The sequence below is a fragment of the Natator depressus genome, chromosome 6 (genome assembly GCF_965152275.1).
Source record: "Natator depressus isolate rNatDep1 chromosome 6, rNatDep2.hap1, whole genome shotgun sequence".
Lineage (NCBI taxonomy): Eukaryota > Metazoa > Chordata > Testudines > Cheloniidae > Natator > Natator depressus.
This window is the reverse complement of record NC_134239.1, coordinates 25387884-25402556: the sequence shown is the minus strand read 5'-3', so window position 1 is coordinate 25402556 and position 14673 is coordinate 25387884. Positions and strand designations below refer to the sequence as shown.

Sequence of the window (14673 nt, the reverse complement as noted above, 5' to 3'; positions counted from 1 at the left end):
CTAATCTAATTGCCTTCTATGACGAGATAACTGGTTCTGTGGATGAAGGGAAAGCAGTGGACGTGTTGTTCCTTGACTTTAGCAAAGCTTTTGACACTGTCTCCCACAGTATTCTTGCCAGCAAGTTAAAGAAGTATGGGCTGGATGAATGGACTATAAGGTGGATAGAAAGCTGGCTAGATTGTCGGGCTCAACGGGTAGTGTTCAATGGCTCCATGTCTAGTTGGCAGCCGGAGCAAGTGGAGTGCCCCAAGGGTCGGTCCTGGGGCCGGTTTTGTTCAATATCTTCATAAATGATCTGGAGGATGGTGTGGATTGCACCGTCAGCAAGTTTGCAGATGACACTAAACTGGGAGGAGAGGTAGATACGCTGGAGGGGAGGGATAGGATACAGAGGGCCCTAGACAAATTGGAGGATTGGGCCAAAAGAAATCTGATGAGGTTCAACAAGGACAAGTGCAGAGTCCTGCACTTAGGACGGAAGAATCCAATGCACCGCTACAGACTAGGGACCGAATGGCTCGGCAGCAGTTCTGCAGAAAAGGACCTAGGGGTTACAGTGGATGAAAAGCTGGATATGAGTCAACAGTGTGCCCTTGTTGCCAAGAAGGCCAATGGCATTTTGGGGTGTATAAGTAGGGGCATTGCCAGCAGATCGAGGGACATGATCGTTCCCCTCTATTCGACACTGGTGAGGCCTCATCTGGAGTACTGTGTCCAGTTTTGGGCTCCACACTACAAGAAGGATGTGGAAAAATTGGAAAGAGTTCAGCGGAGGGCAACAAAAATGATTAGGGGACTGGAATACATGACTTATGAGGAGAGGCTGAGGGAACTGGGGATGTTTAGTCTACGGAAGAGAAGAATGAGGGGGGATTTGATAGCTGCTTTCAACTACCTGAAAGGGGGTTCCAAAGAGGATGGATCTAGACTGTTCTCAGTGGTAGCAGATGACAGAACAAGGAGTAATGGTCTCAAGTTGCAGTGGGGAAGATTTAGGTTGGATATTAAGAAAAACTTTTTCACTAGTAGGGTGGTAAAACACTGGAATGCGTTACCTAGGGAGGTGGTGGAATCTCCTTCCTTATAAGTTTTTAAGGTCAGGCTTGACAAAGCCCTGGCTGGGATGATTTAATTGGGGATCGGTCCTGCTTTGAGCAGGGGGTTGGACTAGATGACCTCCTGAGGTCCCTTCCAACACTGATATTCTATGATTCTATGATTCTGTGAGTGGAGAGGATCCTGAATCTGCTAAATGGCTGCAAAAACAGTGCCTGGACCAGTCCTGGAGTGTGCAAATATCCATGAAACTAATGTCCTTCTTTTTATATGTGGTTAGTTAAATAGTGAACAATGTTGACATTTGAATGGTGGTCATTAGGCTTCAAAATGATTACCTTCCTTAAAATGAACAGAACGGTAACCATGCCTACGAGCTATGGTTCCAGGCTGTCTGCAAACTTGGGCAGTATCATTGCATCTGTTTTCATCTGGTTTACATTTGGAAGGTTATCTTTGCAACCACAAGGGCTAAAGACTTCAATGTTTTAAATGAAAGATTAGAGTCTGGAGCGTGAGATGCAGCTCGTAAGGAAAAGTACTAGCTTGCTGAACAACCATGAGACAGCCCACTTCAAACCTGGTGTCCCCCTTTGCAACTCTGTGGGGATTTCTAATGCTGATCCAGGGAAATTAATTGGTTTAGTGGATGGACTCACCATGAGTTAAGGGTTTGGAGAGAGGAAACCTAGCTCCTGAAACGAATAATTTAGAGAAAGTTTTGAGAATTCTAACTAGGGTACTGGAGTAGCCCCATTACAATAGCGTCAAAGTACCTCACAGTCTGCAATGGTTTTATTCTCACAACACCCTTCTGAAGTAAGGCAGCACAACTATCCCCATTTTGCAGATGGGATCTTAGACAGAGAGACTAGAGCCCAGATTTTTAAAGGTATTTACATATTCTGATGCTCAGTATTTATAAAGCCTAACTGCTTTAGGCAAATTTCATTTTGAAAACTTTAGGCACTTAAAAGTCTAAAGTTTTTTCTGAAAATGAGCTTTAGGCTCCTAACTTAGCTAGGCTTTGCAATGCTGAGCACCAGAACATCTGAATACCTTTAAAAATCTGGGCAGAATGACTTGCCCAATGTCACACAGGAAAGTCTGGTGGGAGAGCAAGGAATTTAACCCAGATGTCCTGAGTCCCAGTCCAGTGCTTTAATCACAAGCCTTTCTTTTTATACACTCTTATACCATAAAGGCGCTAATTCAGTGGCAGATTTAGAGTTAGTGGGGCCCTGTGCTCAGCTTCATTTTGGGGGCCCCTCCTTGGGACCAGCCAAGAAAAAGAACATTCTGTCCCCGTTTTTCATTCTTTTTTTCTTCATCCTCCTCTTATAAGTAATAGGAAGTAAATGAAAATAAAGTGAGGTACCTTGATTGTTTTAGTAGTCTACCTTATTTTTTCACAGACCACTTGAAAATCGCTGGGGGTCTCGGTGGCTCACTTAATGATCTTTCCAAATATTGTTTGTACGGTTAGCTAACGATTGTAAAGCGCTTTGGATAAGAGCACTTTATAAAAAAAAAAAAAAGTAAAAAAGCATTGGGGTGCGGGGTCTGGCCAGGACTTAAGGTGCGGGAGGGGGCTCAGGGCTGGGGGTGCAGGGTCTGGGAGGAAGTCAGGGTGCAGGAGCAGGCTGGGGTTGGGGTGCAGGGTCTGGCCAGGAGTTAGGGTGTGGGAGGGGGCTCAGGGCTGGGACAGGGGGTTGGGATGTGGAGCGCTTATCCGGGGCAGCTCCCATTTGGTGCGAGGGGTGCAGGTGGGAATGGGGGGGGGTGCAGGAGCTCCCATTTGGTGCTCAGGGTGGGGAGGATGTGGGGGGTGTGCAGGAGTCAGGGAGGGCAGGGGGCTGGGGGTGTGTGAGGAGGGTGCAGGAGTCAGGACAGGGGGCTGGGGGTGTGGGCTGGAGTCGTGGCGGTGTTCCCAGCCCCCTGCCCTGAGTGGTTCACGGCAAGGGGGTGGGTGGGGTATGTGTAGGGGGAGTGCGGGGACCCCGCCTTTGCTCCACGCTGCCCTGATTCCACCCCCTTCCCCAAGGCCCCGCCCCCGCCTCCTCCCCCAAGCGTGCTGGGGCCTTTCTCCTCCCCCTCCCTCCTGGAGTGACCTGAGTGCCGGCAAACAGCTGTTTTTGCGGTGGGGGAAGCGCTGGGAGGGATGGGGAGGGGTGGGTGCTCTCGGGGGAGGAGGCGGAGGAGGGGGAAGCTTTGCTGCTGGTGGGTGAGAAGCCTGCAGCAGGAGCCCTGGGAGCCAGCAGGACCAAGCTTCTGCCCCTGCAGCTGCCCAGCCCTGGGGTCCCCTGCCACTGGGGGGCCATGTGCCAGGGCACCCTGTGTTTCACTGTAAATCTGCCTCTGGGCTAATTAATAAGTCTTCACTAAGAGCAGGTTAGACAAACACCTGTCAGGGATGCTCCAAATAATATTTAGTCCTGCCTTGACTCCCTTCCAGTCCTATAATTCTATGTTCCTGTTAGTAATAAAATGTATGATGGGGCAGGAGTGCTGGTAGGAGACTAGTATTTATTTGTTCATCCAGTCACCTGACATGGGTCAGGATTATAACAGCTTAATGCTCCCATCACACGGCATAAGTCAGGATCTACTGACTTGAATGGCTACTGTTACACCTGTTGCATCCGATGAAGTGAGCTGTAGCTCACGAAAGCTTAAGCTCAAATACATTGGTTAGTCTCTAAGGTGCCACAAGTCCTCCTTTTCTTTTTGTGGATACAGACTAACACAGCTGCTACTCTGAAACCTGTTCCACCTGTGATATAGATAACTATTATTATGTTCTTTGTACTTGCGGAAAGTGACCTGAGACACAGAGAAGCTATATGACTCAGCTAAGATCATACACTGAGTCAGTGGTAAAACCAAGAATACAACACAGCAGTTCTAGATTAGTGGGTTCTCCTCAGCAGCTTGGAAAATCTGGCCATAGTTGTCCCAAATTTGGCATCCAATAATCAATGGATACTATTGAAAACATGAGCCCTAGTGATCTGTTTTAGGGTCACATAAAAAGTCAGAGGCAGTGCTGGGAACAGAACTCCTAGTGGTACCTTGGAGTCCTTTGTTAAAATTCTGATACCATTCTGAAGGGATGGTTTGGATGCTTTCCCTAGCCCACTCATTCTTAGACTGGCTACTTTTAATTTATTATAGCCAGAGATTATTTATTGCTGGAATTCACAGAAATTCTTCTGAAGAGAAATTTTGTGGCCTTTGGGATTGATCAAGCCTGCACTAAATGACAGATCTTTAAAAAAACAAACCAACCCCACAAGCCTTTCCCGATGTGGTCTTCACCCCCAACTCTTCACAATTTTTGTAGCTGAGCATTTTGCAGAGCCTATTAATGCAGCCCTTGATCACACAAGCTCTTATGCCCACCACTAACTATAAGCATGTGTGTAAACATTGGACCATCATCAATATATTTTTCAGAAACCAAGTATAAATATTTAGAGCAAACACTTTTCTTTCTTGGTTTTAGGAAATGTGGAAAACAAATGAACGGATTCACCAGTCCCTCAACCGCATTTTCTTTGTGAGCACATGTAACCCAGGCCCTTGGGATGTCTCACATATTCTATGCAGTGGTTCTCAACCAGAGGTCCGTGTACCCATGGGGTACACAGGGTTCTTGCAAGGGGCACATCAACTAATCTATATTTTTGCCTAGTTTTACAACAAGCTACATAAAAAGAGCTAGCAAAGTCAGAATAAACTAAAATTTCATACGACTTGTTTATATTGCACGATATATTATATTGTATATATATATTGTATATATATATTGCACTGAAATGTATGTACAATATTTATATTCCCATGAGTTATTTTCGAATTATATGGTAAAAATGAGAAAGTAAGCAATTTCTGAGTAATAGTGTGCTGTGACACTTTTGATTTTTATGTCTGATTTTGTAAGTAGTTTTTAAGTGAGATGAAACTTGGGCATACGTAAGACAAATCAGACTCCTGAAAGGAGTAGTTTAGAAAGTTAAGAGCCACAGCTCTATAGCAGTGGTTTTCAAAATTCGGGTCGTGACCAAGTACTGGGTTGTGGAATGCAAGGCACTGGGTCATCTTGCTTAGCACTCAGGGACCCTGGTGTCTGGCCAGTAAAAACGAGTAGTCCCTACCTGTTCTGACACTGCTCTGCGCCCCGGCAGTGGCGAGCAGCAGGTCCAGCTCATAGGCAGGAGGGTTACGGGGCTCCGCACGCTGCTGCTGCCCCGAGCACTGACTCTGCACTCCCATTGGCCGGGAGCTGGGGGGCGGTGCCTGTGGGCTTGCACACCACTGCCTAGGAGCCAGACCGGCTGTCCATTTCCGGGGTGCAGTGCGGTCTGCGGAGCCAGGACAGGTGGGAAGTCTGCTTCTGCACCCCGGCTGTGTCGCTGACCACGAGCCGTCAGAGGTAAACCCGCACCCCAATCCCCTGCTCCAGCCCTAAGCCCCCCCAACCCCTCATCCCCGGCCCCACCCCAGAGCCTGCAACACCAGCCCAGAGCCCTGACCCCCCTCTGACACCCCAACCCCTGCCCGAGTCCTGAGCCCCACCAAACCTGGAGCCCCCTCCTGAACCCCAAACCCCTCATCCCCAGCCTCACCCCAGAGCCTGCACCCCCTCCCACATCCTAACCCCGTGGCCCAGCTTGGAGCCCCCTCCCACACCCTGAACCCCTCATTCCTGGCCCCACCCCACAGCCCTCACCCCTGCACCCCAACCCTCTGCCCCAGCCCTGAGCCCCTCCCACACCCCAAACCCCTCACACCCAGCTCTGTTGGGTCGTGGGCATCAACAATTTTTTTCAACTGGGATGCCAGAAAAAAAGTTTGAAAACCACTACTCTGTAGGAAGTGCATGTAGCCTCTTCTTAGGGGGCAAGGCCATGCCCCCTTAACCAGAACTCAGGAGTCCTAGCTCCCCGTACTGGGTTTGAGCAGCTAGGCCACAGTGCCGTCTACTAACAATAGATAACTAACAATATAACTATCGTTAATATTAAAACACCCAGAAGGGATGGCAAATAATTAAATACATAATAATACCCAGTTCTTAGCTATGCTAATCCCCTAACGGGCAGATCAGTAATAAAGTAAAACCCCATCACAGCGATGGCCCCATGCAATTATTAAACAGGAAGCCAAAGGAATAACAAAAACAACGAAAAAAGGAGGACTTGTGGCACTTTGGAGACTAACAAATTTATCTGGGCATCAGCTTTCGCGGGCTGCAGCCCACTTCACCAGATGCGCGCACGAGGAGTCCGATCGGCTACTCTTTAAGGTGCCGCCGGACTCCTCATTGTTTTTCTGGATACAGACTAACACGGCTACTCCTCTGATAGGCGGACTAACAGTCACTCAGCGGCCCCGATCGGGGGCGGGGGGGGGGCGTCTGGTGGCAGAGGAGACACCCTGCCTGGTGCGCTCCGCCCAGCAGGGGCTCCACGTGGCCACCAGCCTGCACACCGGACTACATTTCCCATGGTGCCCCAGGTGGGGAAGGGGGGACACTTCCGGGTTAGCAGTAGTCGGGGGCGGGGGCCTGTGTGTTTACTTCCGGCCTCCCTGGGAGTGTGTCTGAGGCTAAGGGGACCCGGCGCAGCTTGGGGGCAGGAGCGTGAGCCCGGCCGAGCCGCCCGTCCGCCGCCGCCGCCGGGGGGGGCGAGGGGGCGGGGCCAGGTGGGGGCGGGCGCCAGCGCCAGCCCCGCCGCCGGGGCCCGGGCGGCCCCATGCGCAGCCCCAGAGGCCGGAGCGGGTGGTGAGCTCGGGCAGGACGCAGGAGCCCGCCCCGGCTCCTCCCCGGCCCCGCGCCCAGCGGGCGGCGCAGCAGCGGAGCAGGCGGAGGAGGCGGCCCCCGGGAGAGCCATGGACTGGCTTATGGGGTGAGTGGCGCGGGGGGCTGCGGGGGGCTGGGGTCGCGGGGGTGCAGGGAGCCTGGGGGGGGCTGAGGGGGTACGGGTAGAGCTTGGGGCTGCTGGCCTGGGTCTGGGGGGAGGCTGGGGTGGGGGGCACGGCTGGAGGGTGCTGGGTGTGAAGCGCAGGTGGCCCTGGGCGGGGAATCCTCTTGCTCTGTCCAGTGGAGGCAAGCTCTTGTGTCAGCAGCCCAGGGGTGGGTCCCTTGCACATTTCTCCTCAACTCATCTGGCTCGGGAGGGGCAGGAGCGAGGGGCAGGGTGTGTGTGGAGCGGCCTGGGGATTTCTTGCCTATCTGTGAATGCAGGTGATGCTAAGAGTGGCAAGGAGTTTCCCCTCTTATCTGGGGTCAGGAGGTGCCTCTAAGCAGCTGGTGGCCACCCGCTGGTCCCTGAGTGGCAAGGAATACACTGACATGGGGTAGCTTCAGGTGACATGGGGACCCCGTGGCCAAGTTTGAAGTGCATAGGGAGACCAGGGGACACGGAAAACACAGGAATTAGCGAAAAACCTCAGAGTGAAAAGCCTCTTAGCTTCCCCCTGAGCTATGTGGTGCCGTCTGATAGTGGCCATAAAATTTAATGCAGTATAGAGACTGTTGGTTACACCTCAAAGGTGGCAGTTGGTGAACAGAGGGGAGCATACTGGGGTGGTAAGGGACTCTATCCTGCTGAGAAGCATGGGCTCCCCAGGTTGGGAAGCATGAGAAACAGTGAAATAGCATGGCACTCCTCTTCCTGCTAAGGGACAAGAGAAATACATGACTAATCAATTGTTCAGGGCTGAAAAGACAGTACGTGTGGTCTCCAGCAGTGACATTGAGAGGAGAAATAGCATATTAGAATGTGCTTATAGGGTTACACAGTGTCAAGCTTGTAAAATGTTTGGGGTTATATTTGGGTACCTTGTCTATTGATTGCTATGTGGCAATTGGCTGTTGACTGGTTTACAGGGTAGGAGAGATGCAGAAAAGAACTTTCCCTGTTCTGCAAATTAATCTGTATAAGAGCAACTAATTTCTTTCCTTTTTTGGATATAAAAAAGGCAGGCATTGCATGTCTCAATACATTTCTATCAGTGTAGTGAGACCGCTATTTCTGCAGCAGAAATTTAGTTCTGACCTAGGAGTTTGCCAAGATCTGATCTGAATGGCTTGCTGGGGAGTGGAGGAAGACAACTCGGCAGAGATTAAAACCAAATCACTGCTGTGCCAGAGGACTTGGATAGCATGGGATTAATAGTGCTAATTACACAGAGACAGAAGGTAGAAAGCGATTTGCTGCTGGTTTTATGTTTAAAAATCTTAGCAAGAGACACACCTGTACAGTAGAATGGAGTGACCTGATATATTATCAGTGTCCCAGAGAAAGAGATTTGATAGCTTATTGCAAGAATTTTGCTGATGACCTGTACTCATGTGAACTGAATAACTGTGGATCCGAATCAGGTGGGCGGTAAATTTATGATTCAGTGACCCTTGGTCTTAAGTTAGGTGGTTTTGTACAGTAGTTTGATCCTTAGTGTGATGTTTTATTATCTGTGTTACATCCTCTAGAGTATGACAGCACTGGAAAATGGGATCACAGCCTATCTGTGTTGCTAGGTCAGATAGTATGTTTTTTACATGGAAAAACTACCCAGTTCCACTTCTTCTTTTTCTGAAACTGAAGTAACTGGATAGTTGGTAAACTGACAGCATTTGTCTGCTCTGCTCTTTTATTAAGAAGACAGATTTCTTTGGACTGGATATGTCCAACTCTAGATCCAATTGTCAAGACTTCTATAACTAGTATTAACTGTAATGTTGACTAATAAGCTAATGGGCATGGACTCCTGCACATTTTCTGGGTAGATTGTTAGTATAGCTTTCCTACAACAAATTAATTAATAGAAGTATAGTGTTTGAGACATGCAAGGCCTTTTTGTGTGATATGCATTGGAAAGCTGGCATCATGCAGGTTAGAAGGAAATACTGTTATAGTTACTAATAATGAAGATGTTGGTCTAATTGGGTTTCTTTTGATTGTGTTTTTAGCAACTACTAGGCAACTAGAGCCTACCATATTTACTTTATATAAACAAATCTAAAAGAAACTTGAGTATTGTTGTGGAGAGTTAAGTGAAAGGAAGCTTCATTTAAAAAAAAGAAGAAAAAGCATATCCCAGTACTTAAACAGAAGACTTAGACGGCTTAAGATGGTTCTTTCACTCCCATTTTGTACAAACTATTATCATAAACTAGCCAAGAACCAAACTTTGTGATGTTACTAGACTTTCATTGTATTAGAATGTAAATTTTCTCATCATTCATGTTTTTAGGCTTGTTGGAAGTTTGCTATGTATTACTGCTGCCACTGTACATGTAATCTTTCCAAGGTGGGTGAACTCAAGTTGGAGTGGAGAACGTCTCTTTGCCTACATTAATTTTCATTGATCTTGGCTTGTCTGTGGATTACGTTTGTTCTTTGCTGTTACCTGATACTTCTGTTAATGTCCAAACTTTGTGTACATTGCAGTCTTTTGCATTGTCACAGGGTGTGTCTTCACAGCACAGTAAGATCAAGTTATAACTCAAATATTACCCCTAACTTGACCCCTTTGCCCACACACAAATCTATAGTTCGAGAAAACTGCTTTAAGCTCAAGGTAGCTAGCCAGTGGAGGGACTGAAGCTGAGTGCTGCTGAAGCTTGAACTAGGAACGCAGTGGGGATGCAATAACTTGAGTTACAACATGTCATCAGAAGATAGTCTTGTCATTCTATGCTGCTAATCAAATCACTGTGTATAACTCATGTTGTTTGGAAATGTGGTTACTCTCACTCGAGCTATGTTAGCTTCAATGCCCCTAATCTAAGTGTGCTAATTTGAGTTACTTGTACTCTGGAGACACATTCTTTCTTTCAAAGTTTGTAGAAGTTTTGTGTGGACTTTGTGGGTAATAAGGGGAAGGAAAACAGTGGGTATGTGGGGGAGAGAGGAGAAGACAACCACCTCTTAGGGTTTGTCTATACAAACTCTTCTGTGGCACTGCTGCAGCGCTTCATTGAAGACACTATCTATGCCAACAGGCGGGGTTCTTCCATCAGTGTAGGTACTCCACCTTCCTCAGAGGTGGTAACTAAGTTGAGGGGGGGGAAATGACCTAGTGCTGTCTTTGCCGGGTGTTAGGTTGGTTTAACTGCATTGTTCAGGGGTGTGGATTTTTCACACCCTCTGAGCAAGGTAGTTCTACTGACTCAATTTCCTAGTGTAGACCAGGCCTCAATCTGTCCAACTGGGTGCTTCTGTCCGCAGCACTGTGTGTGTCTAAATGAAATTATTCCTCGGGTTACTGAAAAAGAAACTTATGGTATTCAGTTTATTACAGCAGAGCTTTGAATAAATGTCAGTCTGCCTTATCTTCAACTAAAACTGCAATTGTTTCCAATCTCTTGTAAGGGAAAGGAGGAGCTGCAGAAAAACCTGCACAAAGAGGGAAGAACAAAACGTTGCACTTTGGAATACCACAGTTTTTTTAATGAATTTCCTCTCTCACTTCTGCATATTAAGCTGCATCAGTCTGTTTTCTGATGTCCCTGTGTATCAATGAGACTAATATGGAAAGAGTACAATTCTTTCTTAATCAACTCTGAATACTGTGTCAAATGTGTTAGTACTCCCAAGAATGTTTTTCCTCATGTTATCAATCATATTTTTTTCTTGAATGCTGTGGACTGGAAAGCGCTCTACATGTTAAACTTTGTATTCTTATAGAAACTGGCTTTCAAAGGCAAATGAAAATTCTTTGTTTAAAATATAAACTAGGCAGAAACAGCAGCTAACCATGTTCTAGCTTCCCACTATTCCAGCTCATCTCACATTTATTGCACTTAGACCTCTTTATTCTTTAAAGGTCCTGTACAGTTGAGTGTTGTGTTGGGAAGTGGGGGAAGGGGAAGTTCTAATCATCCCACAGAGGGCAGCAGCCTAAGTGTGTCAGATTGCCACAGAGCACTTAATACAGAAATAGAAACTGGAGCCTATAAACAATGATGAATTTATCAAAGAATAGGCAAATAACAGTAAGCTTGGCTGGCCACACACCAGAGTGTCACTGTGATCAGTTTGGTTAATTGTTGTTCTCTCAAATGCCTTAAAACTGTTGGAAGTTCTAGGGGAGAAAGCTGCATAACTGAGCTATTGGCATACATACAATCACATATTAGTTTAAGACCCAAATAAATCTTAAGTCTCTCCTTTCCCTTGGAAAATGTCTTATCTTTCTCCTGAACATTGCCGTAACAATGTTACTGATTGAAGGGTGTGTTCTCTTTGGTATATATGTGTAACTCCTATTAGTTACAGTGGGAGTTGTGTCTGGAAAGAATAGAACAATAAGTTGTGCAATATCTTGGAGCTTTATAAATAGAAGAGAGAAAGCTAAAAGTATTCCCATTGTACATAGAAAATATGTACCATGGCTTTGATTGGAGACCACAGATGCTTGGATGGTGGTGTTCACTGACATCTGACAGGAATCTAGGCTATACACTTAGTATTTCATTTTGAAAGAGGATTGATTTGCTGTTAAAGATTTTTGGCTCTATTTGTAACACTAAATTTAAAGTAGCAACAAAGACAGATATTGTTCCTTCAGTTATGAAACCTTCTTAATTTGAATTTAAAACTCTTAATTGTAAAGGACAAAACCTTTTTTGAAAATGAAGTTGTAAATCTCACAAGCCTTGATTACTCTTTTAAATACGGGGTTCTGATACATAAATTGTAACATCTATGCCATCCAAAGAATGACTTTGAATATGCAGAGCAGTTTTATGTTACATAGATATTTAAAAAGAAAAATCAGTTTGCCAGCAAACTACCTGTTAACAACCAGCTACTGCTTTATGGAAGGACTGAGGTGGAGGGAGGAAAAATGAGTGAAAATTGTTTAATTAAAAAGAACGTCTTTGTATTGCACTGAGCTATAATGTTTTCTTGACTAATTTTTCTTTGTGCTGTCATCTTTTACCACGTGAAAGACCTTGCAACCTAGACAATTTGCCGCAATCAAATGCTGTTCTTAGACTTGTGTGGATATTGTTTTCTGTTGACCATGTATCCATATTCCATCCACAGTAGAGAATTGTGGCATTCCCGGTACCAGTGTGGTCCTTTGGAATGCTGGTAAAATGCGGAGTCCCAATACTGTGTCCAGATGTTTCACAAGGTATTTCCAGTACCAATAAGATTGTAGGACCTCTGAGTAAGTCTTAATGCATTTGTCCAGACTGCTTCAGTTGGAACTGTTTCAATGCAAGCATGATAGCATTGTAGCTACGATGCTTCCTTTGATCTTCCCACCAAGCTGTCACAACTTCTTCCCACCAATTCCTGGATCTATACAGGGTAGGTGATACTAACCTGGTCTTGCTTTTGCTCTTACTCCTACTCTCTACCCCTTGCTTCTCTCCCAGGGAGGAATGCAGCACACAACAGCTTATTAAAGGTAGCTATTTAGTTGTGCGATTTTTATTCTACAATAAATATTATTCAGTACAACTTTACAATAATATTTTTTGGGCCGTGGATCTTTAGCTCCTGGAAAAAATTCATATGTACACATGCTAATTTTATAGCAACAAATGTATGTGTGCCTTACTGTGGGTTGAAATGGCATGGCAGTGAAGTGGCTGCCTCAGCAGTATCTCCCAGACCTATAATATCTGAGGAGGGCACTGTATGCCCTGGTTTAAATTCTCGCTCATACATATCCATGGTATTTCAGTAGCCACTACTCAGACCTCTCTCCCCTAATACTTTCCCCAGGAGATGGACATTATTACATGTGCTGTGGGAGTGAAGAATTTTTAGGCAGCTTGGAGGGCTGTCCTTCCTTCACTCATGTATCTGACTTTTAGAGGTGATAAGAAGAAATAGTTCACCAAAATATGGAGAAGTTAGAGACTATAAACCAAGCCCCTTATCTTAAGAGTATTGGTACATGAAGTCAGCAATGCTCATATAAGACACCAGGTACAGTTTACCTAAGCACTCTGTAGCCAACTCGTGGCCTTCTGTGTTTTGAATGTAATTGAGGGAAAAGCCCTTGCCCTTCATGATACATTCACAGTGGGGAGAGCTATTGGACATTATCATTTGGTTACTTCATTGGTTTAATCCAACATAACTTTAACACCTCTCTTTCTCTAAATCTCACATGCAACTGTATAAAAATTATATATGTACAGTCATATGTATACACAGTACATACAGTTCTGTGCCTAGCACACACCTGCTACCACAAATACCTATTCCTGGAATTATGGGATAAGTAGCACAATGCACAGGTTGGTGCAAGTGCTATGTGTGGACACAGTGTATTAGTCCACACAAACAACTGTTTAGTGTGGACACTAATCCATCTGAAGAAGAATCAGTCTAAGAGAATCTCAGCTGCAATAGTCAACCTTGTGCAGAGATCCAGTCCTCTAGTGTAGAAGGGTTCCATGATCTTACCTTTACCTGGATAAGGTCAATGTATTTTAAGTTAAAATGAAGTGGCAAACCTTCCCTTCCACCAGCAGGCTTCTGACCGACTTTCTCTTCCTTCTTCAGGCCACTATGTGGAAAGCTAGAACATCCTGTGAGCTGTAAAGTGGAGTGGTAGCATTGCTGCTTTACAGATTGTGAAGCTAGTTAACAAAACCAGAATTGCATACTACTAACTATAGCACTGTTAGAAGACTTATGAGAATGCAGGAGTTCTTTATTAGAAAGCTGTGTATTCTTGAGGTAATGTCTAATTGAAAATGAACTTCATCAGCATATGCAGACTACTATTATGGGGAGAGGTCTTAACACTGAGCTACTTGTTAAATAGCTAATAACTAGAGACTAAAGGTATACAAAGAACACTTAAGTTGTAACACTTCTACCTACATCTGACTTTACAAGCAAATAAGAATCAAATATGCTAATTTTCAGCTGTGCTAGATTTAATTTTGGGCTTGTCTACGCTATCCGCTGCATTGGCAGGCAGTGATCGATCCAGTGGGGGTTGATTTATTGCGTCTCATATAGATGCGATAAATTGACCACTGAGTGCTCTCCCCTCGACTCTGATACTCCACCAGAACGAGGAGCACAAGCGGAGTCGACGGGAGAGCGTCAGCTGTCGACTTACCGCAGTGAAGACACCGCAGTAAGTAGATCTAAGTATGTCGACTTCAGCTACGCTATTCACATAGCTGAAGTTGCGTATCTTAAATCGACCCCACGTGGTAGTGTAGACAAGCCCTTTGGCTGTGCTTGGACAGTATAAATTAAATGTAAGGAAATCAGCATATAGCTAGGAACAGTGAAGAAGTATGTTGCATGCTTTGTGTTCAGGTTGGCTGCTCCCCAGTACAGTTGAACAGGTTAAGGTTAAAAGCAGTATACTCCTGGCCTGTGCAGAACAGGCATTTGTGTAAGGAAGTATTTTAATTTTGGGGATTCCTTGAAATTAACTAATTACAACAGAATGCCCTACCCCCAAAATATGGATTAAAATAAAAAATTACATTTCTACCCTTAGTTCTGTACACTGCAGTACCAGCATTTCCATCAGCTGACGTTAAAAAGGAGGCTAACTTGTTTCCCCTCGTTCCCCTTCTGCTTTTATAAGGTGATTTTTTTTTCTCTCCCCCTT

General features: G+C 45.6%; 1 protein-coding gene across 1 annotated transcript in view; it reads left to right on the top strand.

Moving 5' to 3' along the window:
• The first annotated feature begins 6840 nt into the window (after positions 1 to 6840).
• The window catches only part of MOB2 (MOB kinase activator 2), a 156587-nt gene continuing 148754 nt past the window's right edge, over positions 6841 to 14673 (top strand). The window contains exon 1 of the mRNA XM_074954835.1: positions 6841 to 6968. Coding sequence (XP_074810936.1) covers positions 6952 to 6968 — 17 coding nt within the window. The 5' untranslated portion in view covers positions 6841 to 6951. The remainder of the gene's footprint in view (positions 6969 to 14673) is intronic.